The following is an 18,438-nucleotide window of genomic DNA, read 5'->3' on the forward strand; positions in this document are numbered from 1 at the left end:
AAACACCAGGGGCACCGTTGATTGCCGGCAAACGTTGAGATACTTTGTTTTTAAATTCTAGTAAATCCAAAACTCATCTGAAATTCATGAAACTTAGCATGCTATCATGGAATGGCACCCAACATGCTGTAGTATTTTTCGTGTCCATTTTGAGGGAAGGCGCACTCAAATAACAGCCAACAAAGGCATTTTGAAAAAATAGCTGCCACTTTAATATCTCAAACATTTGTATAATTCAAACCGTGTACATTCTGTTAACCATTCACGTGAGGCCACGTGTCTTGGTTTTAATGGCTACAGGAGGTGCCGTGCGGACAGCTACGTGACTGAACGGGAGGCGTGCGAGCGCAGTCTGGTGCGCAGGCTCACCGGGAAGCGTGCAAGCTGTTCAACGCAGGATCTGTGCATCTCTTCAACGCAAACTGTTCAGATTACGGTATGCAAATTAAAGCCAGAATTTGGCGCTAAGCCAAGAGACACTGCGATTTGTCAAAATATGCAGCTAAAAACCACTAGCACTATCTAATTTTTGCAACTAAAATTCAGTAATTAAGCATGGATTTCACTCATAGATTAAGCAGTCGTTCTCACCGGGAAGCGAGACAGCCTTTGACCGCCGCCCGCCTCGCTCCCACTGGTCTGTATTAATGGCGTGGGCGAGCGGCCACACCCCCCATCCTGGCCACACACACAATCCACTCTCTCCGCCCGCATCCTCGATGCCGCTCTTAGTCCTCAAAGCCGTCAGTGTATGAGGATGCCGCCGATGCGCCCCATCGGAGGGAGTGGCGACGTCGGGGATGCTGAAGCATCGAAGCATGGCGTGAATATGGAGACAGAGGTTTCCGTCGCCGCCGACGAGGTGGAGAACGAGGCTGCCAACAAGCGGAGGCGGGTCGAGAAAGAACCGCAAGCGACTCCAGCAGGCCTAGACTTCATCAACAACCTCCCCGGTGATATGTTGAGAGTCATCATATCCCTCCTCCCAATCAAATATCGGGCGAGGACAGCCGCCCTTTCCCGGCGGTGGCGCCCCCTATGGCTCCTCACCCCTGTCGACCTCCTCGACGCCCACGAGCTCTGCTATGGCTATCACAAAAGCTTGGACGAGTTCACCCAGATCCTCGGCAGTCACCATGGCCCAATCAAAGGCCTTATCACGGGCAAGTTCTATTCCAATGGCAAGGACCGAGCCAAGCTTGACGAGTGGTTCTGATCCCCCGCCATAGATCAGCTCGAGAAGCTCAGTTTTAATGATGGACATATGCGCTTGCTGCCAACGTCCGTGCTCCGCTTCGCGCCCACGCTGCGCCTCACCAATTTCATGAACTGCCATCCCCCCAATGATGCGCCCGCTCTTTTTCTACCACGACTGAAGCACCTCGAGCTCGTCGTCGTTTGCATCCCAAAGGATGACATGGAGCGCCTGCTCTGCGGCTGTACTGCACTCGAGTTCCTTCGTCTTCAGGCTATGAATTGGCCGAGTACCTTGCACATCACCTCCCGGACTCTTCGGACTATTTATGTGTGTTGCTGGTGCTGCAACGAGAGATCACAAAAGGTGGACCACAATGTGGTCATTGAGGACACACCTTCACTTGAGAGATTACTTGTAGTTGATCAACAAGGTCCAACAAGAATCAATGTCATTTCTGCGCCGAAATTGACAGTGGTGGGCTACTCGTCTGCCAAATACTACTACTTTCAGGTACAATAGTCGCCTTATACCTCTCCTTCTTGATATCAACATTATTTCTAGTTTTGAAGATGTATGTTCGTCTGTCATCCAGCAAAGATTCACCTAGATTCTGGGCACAGTGAAGGTCTTGGCACTAGAATCTGTCGGCCCCAACCTGGACCAAGTTGTCAGTTTCCTGAGATGCTTTCCGTGCCTGAAGAAGCTGTATATCGAGGTGATGTTCCTTTCCTGTTAAATGTTAACCATAAGGGAGTTCAATTTTTTGCACCTTTTCCCAAGTTTACAATGACAATGTACTACGATCTCCGAAGGAATTTTGGAGGATTTCAGGACATACACCCCCACCCCATATTGGTTGCTTGATTCATATGGTTGCAATCCATAAGCATTTCTCCTTTGGATTCATCTGTACTAGTTTTCTTAGGGAATTTTTCATCCAATCCAACCTCTTGTGAAGAAGGCTACATGTTTCTAGATTGTAATCAAATGCCCATGTTAATCATGTCAGATCGAAGATGGCATGTTGGTGCATTTTACAAATCCTACAAACCAAATGGGCGTGTAGCAGTGTTCAAAACTGCATGTAGGCACTAACACGTTCTCTTCTTTTGCAGATAATAATAGGCCCGGAGGTGGATAATGTTTATAACGACAATCACATCGAATGCCTGGATCTGCATCTCTCAAATATTACTTTGAACTCCTACCGAGGGACCTTACCGGAGATTACACTCGCCAGGTTCTTTCTTGCTAGAGTAAAGGTGCTGAGGGTACTGAGGTTGAACACGCATTTAATTAGGAAAGATGAATGGTATGTTGATCAGAGCCGGCGGGTACTGCAGAATGGAAGAGGCTCCAAAAAAGCTAAACTTCGTATTGGAAGAGCATATGGCAAAGCAATTGGAAGTCATTGTGTCAAACCCATACATGACTTGTCAGCGGCTGACCCCTTTTCAGAAATGACGATGCTTGCAATATTTGAATTTGGGCATTGTAATCTTTGAATTTGAACCTTGAAATATTTATGGTATTTGTTATATAACGTAATTGGATGTTTTGTCTAATCGATACATGGGCATCCCGATGCAATGTTTGAATTTGGACGCGCTCTGCCAGCGGTTGGGCGTGCGCACGATCACGTCGGGGGCCCCATATGCATGCGATTGCGCCGCGCGCGTTGCCACGCGATGCAGTTACGTGCGGTCATTTCTGTTCTCTTGTCTCAACACAAACAGTTCATCTGAGTGAACCGCATGCCGTATATCGCACACACCTTGATCTGGCTGACCTTTTCTTTTGTGCTGCCTAATCACAAACAGTTCATCCGAGTGAACCATATGTTGTACATCGCACACACCTTAATCTGGTTGCCCGTTTCTTTTGTTCTCCTCATCGTAGACAGTTAATTGAACTGAACCGTGCCCTACATTGCACACACAACTAAAATCTGAATCGTGTTTGATGCATCTGTCATCGCAAAAGTTTTGCACCTTTTTGACGGTCTTTTTACACCACCGTTTGTGATTATTGCATCGCACACAGTTTCGTCGAAGGGTCTCTGATCATAGTGTCGCATTAGCAGCATCCTGCATAGTGGGTATGAGTACTAATCTGTTAGTTATCCCAAATAGTTGGGTATTCCTCTATCACTACACCGAGGCAAAGTGTTTTTGCCAAAGAGTGTGGTAAGTTTTGAAGAAAATGTTTTCTGCAAAATAGTGAGTGGGAGGACAGTGCAACTCGATGAGATTACATAATCTCTATAGTCAGGTCAAAGGAAAGAAATGCTAGAATTGATTCTAGAATTTCATACCGTAATTGATACAGAAGCCTCTACATAAGATGTAGTGATTTCATTTTTTGACAGAAAGACGGTAAGGGAACCCCCTGCAGTATAATTGGTGCAACAAACCCAAATTCCAAGTACCATGCCTTGAACCTAGGTGGGTGGGAAGGCATCAGCCCCTTCCCACCACTAGGTTATGCCTTAGTCTGCAAGATGTAGTGATTTTTCGGTCGAACTTGCAGCTGAACTATATAGGTTGGGAAAATTCATGCACACATGCATGGTGTGCACATGAATATTGCTGACAAACAATGAACCTATAATTCACAGAGAAGCATTGATGGGCCCTGACTCCAGAATTGGCTATATGCCAAAATAATCCGAGATAATATCCATATACATAATTCAAGTTTAGAACCTCATGGACCCTCTGATAGACTTAGAGTCTAAAGTATAGTAATGGATCTATGGACTGATAAAGATAAAAATGTTTTATAATGCTTGACTTGTTACAAATAGTATATGAGAAGATCAAGCAGCTGATTATGACAAGATTGTCTCATCATAGCAATACTTAAATTCAGTTCGGGTTAAACTAGCAATTAATAAATATTTACATTACGAGATATAATAGATGGATGTCATTCCCATGAGATGGAACTAGAACCAAGGTTGTATTTTTGATACGGTCCAATGGTAATTTTGTCGATCCATAGGATGCTAGTAAGTGTGCAAACTTCAAGAGATCCTATAATGGATTGAAGCAAGCATAGTGGAGTTGAAATCTTCATTCCGATGAAATGGTCAAATAATTTGATTTCATCGAAGAAAGCGAAGATGCTCGTATTTTCAAGAAAGTAAGTGGGGGCATGATAATATTTCTAAACACATGTGTGCATGACACATTGTTGATTGGAAATTATATAAATTTCTTGACATGGATTAAGACTTTATTGAAACTAGTTTTTCAGTAAAGTACTTAGGCAATATAGTCATTGTATTAGGCATAATAATCTATGGAGATAGTAGTGTCTAATCGGGCTTAGCCAAAGATACATATTGACAAGATACTTAAGCAGTTTAGTATGAAAAACACCAAGAAGAGTTTCTTATCGAAGTCGCATGGAAGGAGTTTTTAGCGAGAATTAGTATCTTGAAATACTAATGATCAAAATACATGATTTCAATCACACTTGTGTTAATTCCATGGTATGTAAATAACCAGATATGTCCAATACTCTAAGTAAGTTGTGAGTAAAGTTACTAGAATGGTCAAATTATTGATCATAGGACAACAGTGAAAATGTCATTAAGTATTGACGACATGTTTCTTGCAAACAGAGAAAATGAGGAGATTATTGTAAGGAGTTACATCAATACATGCTCGTTGTAAGTAGTACATCGACAAAAATCTTCATAGGTGCCCAAAGCAATTTTTGATTTTAATTAAATGATTATGGTCACAGTAAGTTGGAATTGGTCCAAGAAAGTTACTATGGTGAATTCTATAACAAAAGGTTGAGCATATTGTTTGTTTAGAAGCAACAGTAGAGGGAGATGAATCAAAAGTTCATTTGTGAGCTTGGTATGGTTTTAGATGATTGTGCCAATGGAACATTGTTCTTAATAGTGGTTCCATGACTCAGTCTAAGGAATCATAGGTCATGTGATTCAATACACACAAAGCCAGTTTCACATAAATTATGAATTCATGTGAAAGCATGACACATGCATTGAAATGCAAATTATACACGCGGATCTGAAGATGTCAAGATCCGATAGGATGAAGGCTATACCACAAGCAGAGCATGGACAAACACCGGATTGCCATTGGTATAAATGGAAATGTGCTGACTAGATTATTGACTCTAGTGCAAGTGGGAGTCTGTTGGAAATATGCCCTAGAGGAAATAATATTATATTATTATCTTTCCACATTCATAATTATTAAGAGTTTATCTTCCATGCTATGACTGCTATGATCCTGGAATGTGTGATTCAGTGGAAAACTCATATGCACGTGTGGAATGATAAACGGTAAAAATAATATTCCTAGTCTCGCCTCTACGACTAGCTCAAGTGTTGTTCGTGATCACATTTTCCGGATATTAGGATATCATTAAGTGTAATGATAGTCCTAAAACAACATTGAGGGTATGATGTTAGAAGAGCGATCATATTGAATTGACCCAAACTTGTTTGTTATACTTTGAGATGTTATTGTCATAAGTCAATTATTATAACACAGAGTGTTAACATGTATTTTAGTTCCTTAGACCATGAGAGTGTCATAGTCACTTCTTACTGTACGATGAGCTTTGAGGTTGCTCAAATATCATCTGTAACTAGGTGATCATAACAACAACTTGCAGGTTCATCGTAAATTTTGACACGGGATTCGATAGCTCGCGAGTGGAATTTTCTCCTCCGACGATGGAGAGATATTATTAGGGCCCTCTTGATGTGATGGAATCCATCATCGCCTGGCCAGACACAGGTTACTATGTCATGGGGATGTCAGAACACGTCAACGAGGAAGAAGAACAAAGTCGGCAACAAGGAGACAGGTATAGTGAGCATGTGTATGACTTAAGAGGATATCAATACATCTCACCTCGGGTTTTGTAAAGTATCGTGAAGCAAAGGGAACATCATATGATAACCAAAGGTTCACTCGAATGTCATTCATGTAATCACAGGGATCGATATGGAAGTCCACGGTTCCGTTATTGGTCATTGAACGAAGGGGTTTCGTTCATGTCTATGATTTACCAAACCTATGGGGTCACAAGCTTAAGGTAATCATGATCTATTGAGTGTTAGTAGGATGAGAGTATCAAGGATTTATTTTTGGAATTGTTTCATTAATATTCAGAATAGTTCCGAGAGGAACCGAAAGCGTTTCAGGGTCACTGGAAGGGTTTCAGAGTTTATCGGGCAATACCAGGTATTATCGATAAATAATATATAGGTGGAAAATGTTTCTGGTGATGTTAAATTAATAATTAAATGCTCTAGTAATTGTTAGGAGGCTTTCATATTTAATTTAATATCAACGGACCTTAAAAGGCCAAGTAGTGGAAAGAGAATTGGGCCACAAGGGCCCAATAAGGGTGGTGCCTCCCTCTCCATGGAAAGGAGGGAGGGGAAGCCGATTGGAGGGGGAATCCCCCTCCTCTTGGACGGACAAAGAGGGAGGATTCCATCCCTCCTTGTGGTGCCCCTCCTTCTCCACGCCAACCTATATGTACTAGAGGTTTTGGCCACAATTGATACACAAGTTTTGGAGCCTCCTCTAGTTCCTCTAGTTCTAGTTGATCCTAGTTGATCAATTAGAGCTTGACCTAGATCCTCTAATACTAATAATTAGAAGTTGTTCTAATCTCTTCCCACTAATTACTTGACAACGATTAGCTCTGGATGGCAAAGCGCTGTCGGATCGTGAAGACCGTACGATTGAAACCAAGTAGAGAGGTCGTTCTTTCGGTCTTCTGTTCGAGGGATTGTTCATGGGTGGTTCACGAGATCTTTCATCTACGGTATGAGGGACTCCAGCATGATCTACACCGACTCAACTACTTGCGCTGCACTTCGGAGTCAATAATAATCGTTGATCCAAACCTTATATGCATCTTCATATTGTTCCTGGGTGATCGTAGGGCGATTTTCTTTGTTTTTTCACTATGTTTCCCAACAATCGATAGGTTACAGAAGGTTTGCTAGTGCACTTCGGTGGGACCGAATGTTATCTCACTGAGACCGAGTTGTTAGGGTTTAGGCAGTGGCTTTGTCAAGTGTATCTCGGTGAGTCCGGATAGGATTGGTTCGTTGGGCCCGAGATTAACTTCAGGGTTTGGACAGATAGGAATGTGAGGGTGTGGCTAAGGGTTTTTGGAGCAATATCTCTAAGCACTTTGAGCAATAAGTCCGTGATCAAAACCACATCCCCTTTCAATAGTATTGGCTTTCCTACTGACTCAATGTGATCCTGGATCACTTAACCAAAAATGTAGAGTCTTGGAGCTTTTGCCAATGCTTTATCCTTTGCATTGGAGGGGTCCACATTCATATCCCATTGCAATACCTAATTTAACTTTCTTGAAATATTCTTTGAGTAGGCATTAGTTCAATGATGTATAAGTTGTTATGAATTACCAGAACTACCCAGGGATTAGTTGCACTTTCACAAAAGGCTATAATCTGCAAATTGCAAGTGGCTTACCAACGGTGCCGATGGAGCTACTCGAATTCAACCGAGGTGCGACGATTCACTTTTAGTTTTTAAGAGGCATGAAAGGCCCTTCGCTGATAATAAGAACTTATGTGGAGAAATTGGGCCCCCCTGTTAGCTCTCCCTGGGCGGTTTAAATTCTTGAAGCTTCCCACCATTAAAAAGGACAGAGAATTTAACCGAGCTTACCATCCTCATAATTAAAGGAACACAAGATGGTGCAAACCCCAACTTGGTCATTATAGCTTCCAAATACTCCCACTCAACTCGGTCTTAGGCTTTCATCATATCCATCTTCACGACACATAATCTATTTCTTTTTTCCTTGTTCCTTTTCATGAATTGGAGGCATTCATATGTAGTGATGATATTATCTGTAATCAGACGTCTAGGAATAAAATAAAATTGATCTTCCGATATGATCTCGGGTAGGAATTCTTTCAACCTATTTGATAGCACTTCCGAGGCAATCTTGTAAATCACATTACATAGACTTACTGGTCAGAACTGAGATAGTTGGGTAGGATCTTTTACCTTCGGGGTTAACACAAGGATGGCCTTATTTACCACTTATGGGCTCTCATCACCCCGAAGAATTAGCAAGACAACATTTGTGACCTCAGTCCCACATAACTCCCAGTGCCTGTGAGCAACATATCCATCGGGATTGGTGCTTTGGTAAAAAAGCATTTCGAAAAGTGCTTTTTTGATCTCTTCAGCAGAAAAAGGGGCCGTTAGAGATGCATTCATTTGTGAGGTTACCTTTGTCCGGCACAACATCCAACACCGCCTCCATACTAGATGTGCCTTCAATAGAGAACAAGTTCTTGTAAAAAGAATTAGTCAGCACCACCATCTCAGTTGGATTTTGCGTTGTTGTCCCATCTTCACACGTCAAGATTTTAATCAAATTCTTCCAACGTCGCATGCTAGCATGACGTTGAATTTCTTTGTGTTCTTTCCCCCATCAGTGAGCCCAACAATGGGTGACATCATTATGATGCTGACTCGTTGTTACTGGTCTGGCCAAGCAATGGCTCCCTGCAGGCGACCGTGTGTGCTAAGAGTTGGGCTCCTATTTGACGAATTTTGTCTCAAATAGTCTCGAGGCGCATGTACGGGCCCCTGACTGGGCAAGCCAAATGGTGTCCGCTGTAGTGCGCGCAGGTTTGCCCGTACTGTAGCGCAGTGATGCGATTTCAAGAATATGGAGTGTGACCTCGACAGGATTTGAACTAAGCACCTCCAGGTAGTTAAGGAGAGTACCTAACCAGCGAAAGTCCTACATCTATGAAAGGAACCTACGAAAATTGACCTACGTGATTACGTGTCCAACTCCCATCAATCTCTCCCCCTTGAATTTCAGGGTGGGCCTCCCTTCCCTCTAATCAAAACCTCCAGCTAATCCTATACATAACTCTTCTTAACTTTTATTCTTAGGTGTAGCAAAGCTCCCTAACCAGTGTACCTGCCATGACTTGGGGACCAATGAGGAGCGCACAAGCTCTATGTAAAAACACGGAATCTAGACAGTTTTTGAATTTTTTCAAACATTTCCTGGAAATTGTGAACAAATTTTTAAAAAGGGGGTAATATTTCAAAATTAGAAAAAAATGAACAACTAAAAAATTAAATTTCAAAAGCATGATTTTTGAAATTGTGAACTTTTTAACAGAAACAATTTTTGAAAATCCTAAACATTTTGCAAAACACAAACATTTTTTGAATTTTGAGAACAACATCTGATAGTGGGAACAGTTCTAAAATTTCTAAACAAAATTTCAAAAGCATGAACATTTTTTGAAACCGTCAAACATTTTTTGGAAACACGAACAATTTTTGAGTTTGTGGGATTTTTTAAACGAGGACTTTTTTAAACATTTTGAACACTTTTAAAAACATGATGTTTTTCAAATAATCAAAAATATTTTCCTTTATTAACAAAATTTGAAAACATGTTTTCTTTTAAATTTTGGAAACACGAAAAAATTTCAGAACCATGAGCATGTTTTGAAAAAACATGAATATTTTTTAATTTTGGAAAAATGATGTTTTTTTAGAAATTCGAAACAATTTTGAAAACGTGAATACTTTTTGAAAAAGAAAAATGAACTTAAAAAAGAGTGACAGAAAGGGAAAACAAAAAAACATAAACAAGGAAAAGAAAAGAAACCGAAACATAAAAACAAAAGTAAAGAAAAAGGAAACCGAAAAACAGTAAAAGAAAGAAAATTTTGGTTCAAGGGACCTTCTAGAACGTTTCCAAAACCATGGGGTAGTTCCCACGCTATCTATACTATGTACAAAAATGGTCAGGCCCAAACGCGTCGGTCGGCCACTTGCCTTGTGCGAAGTGTCGGCAGTTTGCCGTAATAAGCAACAAATAGGGAATTCAGGCGATTCTTATTTGAGACTCGTCAAAACATCATGGCTTCGCTGAAGCTCGGCCTCACGACGCCCATGTTTGGGCTGGCCCACGATAGCTTTGCTTTTTTTTTTTATTTTTTTTTTATTGTCTTTTCTTTTGTGTTTCTTTTCCCCTGTATTATACAAAATTCATTACGTGTTACAAAAATGTTCATCGTATGTTAAGGAAATTTTCATGGTATATTAGAAGTTGTTCATCGAATATACAAATGTTCACTATGTTTTTGAAATTTGTTTAGTGCATATTAAACAATTGTTCAATGCGGATTCAAAAAATTTCAACGTATATTACAAAATGCGCAACACATATAGTGATATTTTTTAGAAGTTCATCATATAATGCAAAAAAGTTCATCTTCTATTATTTAAAATTTCCATCAAGAAAGTTTTCAGCATATATTATAAAATGTTCAATGTGTATTTTTCAAAAAAAAATCAAAAGAAGTTTGATACTACTATCGCGTCTTGAATCTATCACTAGATCTCATCAGCTTGTTTGGTTAGTTACACTGGTTCTATGAGGGGTAGCTCGCGAGTTTGAGCTCTCGCTCGCACATGACTTTTTGGCGATTCTTTTACTCGTCTAGAGCTCGTTGCCTCCAAATGGGCCGGCCCATTCGCCCCTGACTTTAGTAGAGGCACGACCATTTGTCGCTCGCGGGTGGGGGATCTCCTATTCTGCGTGCTGCGCGCTGGGAAAAGGTGCGGCGCACACCCCTGGCTCCCCCATGCTCGAACTTGGGCCGCTTCAGGGTTTAGGACTTGAAAAAAATGTTCACCAATGCAAAAAGATGTTCATGAATTCAGAAAAATGTCCACTAAAATTCAAAAACTTAAACATTTTTGGTTTTGATGAAAAAAAACATTGAATTTTTTATTAAGATTTTTTAATTTAGATGAACATTTTTTGTATTTCGTGAACAAAATTTATATTCAGTGAATAATTTTTGAATTGGATGAACGGATTCTGAATTCATGAACATTTTTTGAATTCGATGAACATTTAAAAAATGATGAACATGTTTTAAATATGATAAACATTGTATGAAGTGGATGAACAAATTTTGAGTTTCAAAAAGTTTTCACACCTGATTTGAAAAATGTTCACGGATTTTAGAAGATGTTCGTGAATTTGGAAAGAAAAAATGAAAAATAAATGAAAAAACGAAAATTATAAGATAAATGAACAAATAGAAAGAACAAGGGAAAAAAACAAGTTTGGATGTTCTAGAACCTTCCCAGAAACGAAAGTGAGCTAGTTGGGCCGTGCATGTCATGGATGCAAAACGACACCTCTCGCCGAAGCAAGCCGTGCCTCTTGTAGAAGGAGAAAAAAAAACAAGTTTTTTTTTCGTTTCAGAGAGGCATGGCGTGTCTCTGGCGGAAGCAAAACCATGCCTCTCGCAGAACAAAAAAGAACATGTTTTTTTTACATAATTTTGTTTCTAATTTTTTCAAAAGTTAAGAAAGACCGGTGAAAAATCAAAATGCCAAAAAACCCTAAAAAAACCAAAAACGCGTACGAAAAAGAAAACGGCAGGACGCCTAGAGCGTGACACGCGGCGGTGGCTGAGCGCGAGTGACGCGCTCTCAGCCCTCCCTAGATGACCCTTGCAGGCTTCCGAATGAGCACTCGTTAGTTAGTGGCTCTCGCCAAATAGGGGCACCCGTCGTATAGGGCTCTTCTTGGACTTACTGTGTATAGGGCTTTTCTTTTTGAGAAAATATTCTGTTAGGGCTAGTTTGACATATTTGTCATTTGGGGGCCAAGACTAAGAACAATCCAAAGGCTCACAAGAAAGCCCGTGGGAAGCCCATCAAAGCCGACAAATGCCCAGCGCGGCGTGTATAAAAAAGGGAATTCGGAGGACGGAGCACCTCAAGCTCAAATCCCTTCCCCTCCTCGCGTGCCCCCCCTTATCCCCTTCACCATGGCCACCTCCGCCATGACACTCGCCATGGTCGCGGCCACGGACGCCTCCCTCTTCCACCCCACGTTCCCCGCCCAACACAAGCTCGCCCCGGCATCCGCCTCCCTCCCACTCATTTTCTCTCGCGCGCCGCTCCTCCGCTCCACCCGCCCCCGCGTCCCCCTTACGCCCCTCGTCGCCTCCTCCGACGCCGCCGAGGCGGGCCTCGACTGGGCCGACGCGGAGGAAGCCGAAGAGACGGTGACGGAGGAGGAGCCCGCGGTGGCGGCCTCCGGTGGGGACGCGGGGTACGCAGCCGAGCCGCCCGAGGAGGCCAAGGTGTACGTCGGGAACCTGCCGTATGATGTCGACAGCGAGCGGCTCGCTCAGCTCTTCGACCAGGCCGGCGTCGTCGAGGTCGCCGAGGTGAGCCTACCACTGCAACACCTAAAATAATTACCGCTAAAATTAATAACAGCAACGCGTAAGTACGATTTCCCCCGTTAATACCATTTTGGTACCTGCACAAGTTCGGGACTGTTTGTGTAATCCGATGTTAATTTGAGTGGTAAGCATATCACTGAGTATCAAAATACTCTGCAATTTTAGGGTAGCTTCCACTGTTAATTTTAGGGTAGCTTCCTAGTTGCAAGAAACGACTTGTTTTCTGTTTCCCTGTTGGCGTGAGTCCTGTTTTTTTTTTTCATTCATGTTCTTCTGTTGTCTATTGTCGAACCTTGTAGTAATTGCATTATTTATATAGGCTTGAGAATTGTAGTGTCTGATATTATTTGTATAAATGGGTGTGCAGTGCTCGATTGATTTTCTTATTTTGACCTTGCTTTGTTCAACTCCAGGTCATTTACAACAGAGAGTCAGGCCAGAGCCGTGGATTTGGATTTGTTACCATGAGTACTATTGAGGAAGCTGACAAAGCCATCGAGACGTTCAATCGCTACGTGAGTGCATATCAATCTTCTCATTGCTTTTTAGTTCTTTGAATTGTTTAGAGTTCACAGATAATCAAATTTTATTTCATACTCCAACTTGAACATATGAAATTGTTTAGAGTATTTTTCATCACTTGCCTGTCTTCAAGTTATTTATATATGGTGCCATTACACAAGAAATTGGATGTTATCACCTTGAGACGACTTGAACGTACCACTTGATAAAAACGGATTATTATCACCTTGACGGGGTTGTATTCCTTATCCCGTTTCTTAGATCGCACATCATGTTTGATGAACAACTAAGGGCAGTACACCTGAAAATAGTACAACATGATGTATAAGTTGCACATTGTGCTGAGTAGCTGGCTGATTACCTTCTGTTTAACAGGACATCAGTGGAAGGCTTCTGAACGTAAACAGGGCAGCTCAAAGGGGCTCCCGTGTTGAGAGACCTCCTCGACAGTTTGCATCTTCTTTCAGGGCTTATGTTGGTAACCTGCCATGGCAAGCGGAAGACTCTAGGTTGGTGCAATTGTTCAGCGAGCATGGGGAAGTAGTTAACGCTACAGTTGTGTACGACAGAGAAACTGGGCGTTCACGAGGATTTGGTTTTGTAACTATGGCTTCAAAGGAGGATCTTGACAGTGCTATTTCAGCGCTTGATGGACAGGTGAGAACATCGTCAGCATAACTATATCATTTTCATAAACTACATAACAGCACGACTGCAACATGGAAGCAACTAATTTCTCCAGAATTGTTGACTATCATAGTGTGTATGGCAAACATTGAAGGTTCCAAACTGATGCTAATTTGTTGTTGTTATGAACTCTAGGAGATGGATGGCCGCCCACTCCGAGTGAACGTTGCCGCGGAGCGACCACAGCGAGGGTTCTGATGCAGAGGAGAGCGGGTGCTTCTTTTGGACACACGAGAGCAACACTGCTGAAATGTTACTGCAGAAGACTGAAGCATGTCACCACTTAAAAATCCTGCACTAGCCTCCTGATGCTGGGCTATCTCCTCCCATCCCATGTTCTTTTTTCATGCTTCCGTTTGCTGCTGATGTCATCATGTTAATTTCTTGTCAACACCATGAGTTCAACTTTTCAAGTAGGCTACTGTAATGATGTCCTAGTGTTCTCATGATAATCGAAGAAGGTTTTGTTGGTAATGCTAATATGATTATGTATGCAAAGGGCAGAATGCACGGTAGCCTTGTTTACTTTTGCAATTACATTCGCCTTGCAACCTGACATTTTTCACAGAACCAAAGATATTTTGGGTTGCTTGAATTTACAGGCAACATTGTGAGAGCAGTTCCAACGAGAAAACATGCTTCACGCTCACAGATGCTAGCAGATACAAAAAGATAGTTAAACACAAACACTCGCTTCAATACTTTGATGAAGTACCAGTATCCTACATTGCCCATGAAACCCAGCGTTTTACAGCGACAGCTGGGTAGATTTTATGTCCAATCATAACGCCTTGATAATGAGGTTTTAGGTTCACACGTTGAAGATAGCATTTGGTTGGCAGGATGCGGCGATCAATTCGAGTGCAACTGGGCATCCTTGCTGGTGAGAGGCACATAGCGCACAGACGTCTCGTCTCTTATGCTGACACCGCCGTCTAGCTTCTTGTCAACCACCTTCAGCTCCTGGAAGATGGTCCCAACCGGGATCACCATTCTGCCACCAGGCTTCAGCTGCTCGATTAACGCCTCTGGAATCTGCGGTGCTGCAGCTCCGACATGGATGCAGTCATATGGTGCAAGCTCGGGCCAGCCTTCCCTACCATCTGCATCAGTTGCAAGCATTATAGTTTGAGATACACCGTAGTAATATGGCACAATTACCAAGGAATTCCATCAAAAGGAGAAGCATACACATAAAAGAAATGGAGAGGGAACAACTGTATGGTATGGTGAAACAACAGACTCACTTTTCTCTTCTCTTCTCTACTTTACTTAAAAAAATAAGTAGTGTCCTTTTCCTGCCAGGCAGAACTCTTTCTCAACCGGTTCCCCCCTCTCACCACGTCTCTTTATCGATTTTTTTTCATCCAGCCGGTTTGTTTTTCACCATGCCATATTTGACCGCACCTTCCCAGTACACCACTCAATAACATTAATTTACTTACCTTTTGCACCAATTCCACCTTAGTTTACTTACCAAACTTCTCATAAAACTATAAGGTAACTCATGGGCAGGATTTGATAAACATTTAGGGCCTCTTTGATTCACAGGATTCTGAAAAATAAAAAGTACAGGATTGGAGTGGCATATCGACTTAAATCCAATAAGATTAGCAAGGAGTGTTTGATGCCACAGAAAAAACAAAGAAATAGTAAAAAGAGGTTGGAGTGGATGTTAGATTTCCTATGAAATGTAGTACAAAAGATTCCATACGGAAAATTCCTATGGAATCCAATCCTATGAATCAAAGGACCAACGTAGGAAATATTCCTAAGGATTTCAATCCTCCAAAAATCCTATAGAATTATTTTGAATCAAAGGAGCCCTTAGTTGGACAATCACATTAATATGGGCAGATAAATCACGAGCTAACGTACTAGAATATATATCCCGTTGCAACGCTTGTGCATTGTCCTAGTTGAAGAATAAAATACTACCTTGTTACTATGTTAACCCCAACTGAAATAAGCACCCCATGTAGGATATAGCTGAAGAAATCCTCATATCAATTTTGTATATGTATATATATACAAAACCTGATGATTAGTCTGTATGCCCATCTAAGCATGGTTCTAAAAATAGTACTTGCCATGACGGAAGCAAAGTAGATGACTGAAAATGTCAGACTTGGTCTACTTACCAGCAATATGAATACTGAGGGATCCATCATTCAGCTGTGGGGCTGCTGCACTTTTCTTGATGTTTTCGGCAGAAGAAGCAACCAACTCTGGTATGTGTTCAACACCAACTGCTCGTCCTCCCGGTCCAACCATAAGTGCAAAGCAAGCTGTTAGGTACCCAGTGCCTATCAATTTACCAATACCAACCAGTGAGTTTAGGACCAAGGTATTAAGCATTTCAGCCACTAAAACAAGCTAGTATTATCATTCGGTCAGAAGGAAATGATCTGCTGATTACTACAAAATCTTCAAAGTTTAGTGTTAAAAGGTGTGGATGACATGCCGGCGAAATGCCCTCTCATATGTTTTCTTAGGTAGGCCTCTTATACTGTTTTGATAGACTTCATTGCATCCTAAACTTTAAAGATACAGGTTGCTAAATTTGTGGAATGACTTCAGGCACGAACATCTCCTTATGCTGCCATACAAATTCAGATATTTTAGTTGAACAGATTGAACATACTAAAGTCTTACATACCTGATCCAACATCCAGAGCCCGCATACCAGGCTGCAGATGATCCTCCAGGAGCTCCAGGCAAGCAGCATGCATGTGAGGCGCAGATATGGTTGCATTGTAGCCAATTGCCATTGGGCTATCAAAATAGGGAGAACCACCCTGAGGCACAAACAGCCCCCTATCGATGGTCTCCATGACCTCCGCAACTTTGCTCGACTTGATTACCCCATATCTCTGCAGTTGCTCAACCATGGCCTTGTTCTTGTCGCTAGCTCCGCTCGACCACAGTCCATGCTATCACAGTGTCCCCACCAGCAGAAACATGAAACACATATAATTAGTCGACTTTGCCATTCTAAACGGTGTCAAATTCAGTGAACGAAACCGGTTCCCTATGATTGACAAATTAAATAAAGTTTATATGGATCATGCCATAAGAGAACAATCTTAACTCGCTTGCACTATGGTAGTCGAAAATGTTTGCCAAGCAGATGCTTGGAATAGCCTAGCAGCCTGGCGGTCTTTCCATTTGGATGATTCCCACCATCCACATTTCGAGCCTCAAAAATGATCATCACACTTAAAAGATTGAGACCACGGGTCCAAAGGGTCTAAGTGGGATCCAACCAAAGGCCCTCAGCCTCTAACAATTTTCCTCCAATTAGAACTCTAATTCTGCTTCTTCGATCGGACCCCCCCCCCCCCCCCCCCCCCCCCCCTCTCAATTCTGCTCCAACACTTCTTACAGAACAGATGAAAGGTTCACGATAGCATGAACCGGATCAAAACTAACCAGCCAGCTACAGCGCAATCAGACGATTCCAGGAAGAACTTACGGAGCGGGGCGAGGAGAAACAGGAGAAGATGGAGCGGAGTACCTCCATGGCAAGGAACTCTTGATGCGGAGAGGCTCTGCAGCTGGAGGAAGAAGTCGCTACGCTGCTGCAGTGAGGAGAGGCGGCTTGGAGGCGGTGGATGCTCGTCGGCCGGTCGCCGCGGTGCGCCAGGAAACAGGACCGGAATCTTTCCCGTAACAACAGGACGGCTCGCCTCTTGCTCATCTCTTCTTCTTTTTTCTTTTTTATTTAAGAATAATATTGCTCATCTTTTTTTTTTTGAGAAATTCTTGCTCATCTCTTCTATCTCACGGCTTGGCTTGGCGAATGATTGGGCTGGAATGGCCCCATGACTTTCGGCTTATATGGGCCCGTGACGACACTGCATAGGCCATAATAAGGTCGTCCGAGGAAAAAAGAACGCCTAAAAAACAAATTTGCTTGAATTTCCATTCCCTAGGACAAAAATTCCTCAATCCCACATCTTGCATACTGCAATAAACTTTTTCAAAATATTTTTTTTGCGGAAAAATATTTCCACGCACATGCATATCCGTACCTGCGTTTTCAGCATGTCATATTTTTCCTGAGCTTTTGTTTTAAAAAAGAGTTATTTCTGCTCCACACCAACAAATCCTGGCCACCCGCTCCTCTCCCCCCCTCTCCACCACCGTTGGGCTAAGCCAACATGGCTAACGGCGGCGGCGAGGCCGCTGCACCACACATCCACCTAGAAAGCAATCCCTATACTCTCGCGTCCTCTTCTCCTCATCGCCATCGGTGTCCATGGCCGGCCTTATCGCGGTGCTCTCGTCCATGTTGGTGCTCCAGTCCACTCATTGCCCTCATGGTCGATGGCGTGCCTATTCGTGTCCCCTTGGTCGTCGGTTCAAATTTGACCGCTGCGTCGTCGAATATTCCAACCATTCTTCCCTCGGTTGTGACCCTCAAATTTGGCAGTTGTTCCTCGTCGCATGGTGGCAATGCCTCCCCTCATACATTCGGTCGTTCCTTGGTAGAATCCTTTTGTATCGCTGTCGAATCTGGCACTCTGCCTCCCCTTGGTTGTCCTCAACTGGCGCATGCTCACGACCTCGTCGTTCAAGCTGGCAATGGGGATTACTTGGGCGGGTATTGGACTCCCATCCCCGTCCCCGTCCCCTCCCACGGGAATAATAAATTTTGCATCCCCGTCCAGTCGGGTTTTTCAGCCCTCCAGGGAAACCCATGCCCTCAATCAGTAGAAACATTCAGCGA

At 42.7% G+C, this 18,438-nt stretch overlaps 2 protein-coding genes across 2 annotated transcripts; one reads left to right on the forward strand and one right to left on the reverse strand.

Moving 5' to 3' along the window:
- Positions 1 to 11,987: 11,987 nt before the first annotated feature.
- Positions 11,988 to 14,186, forward strand: LOC109744349 (28 kDa ribonucleoprotein, chloroplastic). The gene is made up of 4 exons (XM_020303457.4): positions 11,988 to 12,479; positions 12,911 to 13,012; positions 13,395 to 13,676; positions 13,842 to 14,186. The coding sequence occupies exons 1-4, from the start codon at positions 12,075 to 12,077 to the stop codon at positions 13,902 to 13,904; spliced, it is 852 nt and encodes a 283-aa protein (XP_020159046.1). The 5' UTR covers positions 11,988 to 12,074; the 3' UTR covers positions 13,905 to 14,186.
- Positions 14,187 to 14,382: 196 nt separating this feature from the next.
- On the reverse strand, positions 14,383 to 17,522 carry LOC109744348 (protein-L-isoaspartate O-methyltransferase). Its single transcript, XM_020303456.4, has 4 exons — positions 17,224 to 17,522; positions 16,366 to 16,639; positions 15,848 to 16,012; positions 14,383 to 14,809 (listed from the first exon to the last, which is right to left on the reverse strand). The coding sequence occupies exons 1-4, from the start codon at positions 17,404 to 17,406 to the stop codon at positions 14,559 to 14,561; spliced, it is 873 nt and encodes a 290-aa protein (XP_020159045.1). The 5' UTR covers positions 17,407 to 17,522; the 3' UTR covers positions 14,383 to 14,558.
- Between the last annotated feature and the right edge of the window lie 916 nt (positions 17,523 to 18,438).

Source organism: Aegilops tauschii, chromosome 7, assembly GCF_002575655.3.
Source record: "Aegilops tauschii subsp. strangulata cultivar AL8/78 chromosome 7, Aet v6.0, whole genome shotgun sequence".
Taxonomy (NCBI): domain Eukaryota; kingdom Viridiplantae; phylum Streptophyta; class Magnoliopsida; order Poales; family Poaceae; genus Aegilops; species Aegilops tauschii.

Coding starts and splice junctions, on each gene's coding strand:
- LOC109744349 (XM_020303457.4), top strand. CDS start 12,075: ATGGCCACCTCCGCCATGACACTCGCCATGGTCGCGGCCACGGACGCC. Junction 13,013..13,394: donor TCGAGACGTTCAATCGCTAC/GTGAGTGCATAT, acceptor TCTGTTTAACAG/GACATCAGTGGAAGGCTTCT. Junction 13,677..13,841: donor TTTCAGCGCTTGATGGACAG/GTGAGAACATCG, acceptor TATGAACTCTAG/GAGATGGATGGCCGCCCACT.
- LOC109744348 (XM_020303456.4), bottom strand. CDS start 17,406: ATGAGCAAGAGGCGAGCCGTCCTGTTGTTACGGGAAAGATTCCGGTCC. Junction 16,013..16,365: donor GGCTCTGGATGTTGGATCAG/GTATGTAAGACT, acceptor GTAAATTGATAG/GCACTGGGTACCTAACAGCT. Junction 14,810..15,847: donor CCTCAGTATTCATATTGCTG/GTAAGTAGACCA, acceptor CAACTGATGCAG/ATGGTAGGGAAGGCTGGCCC.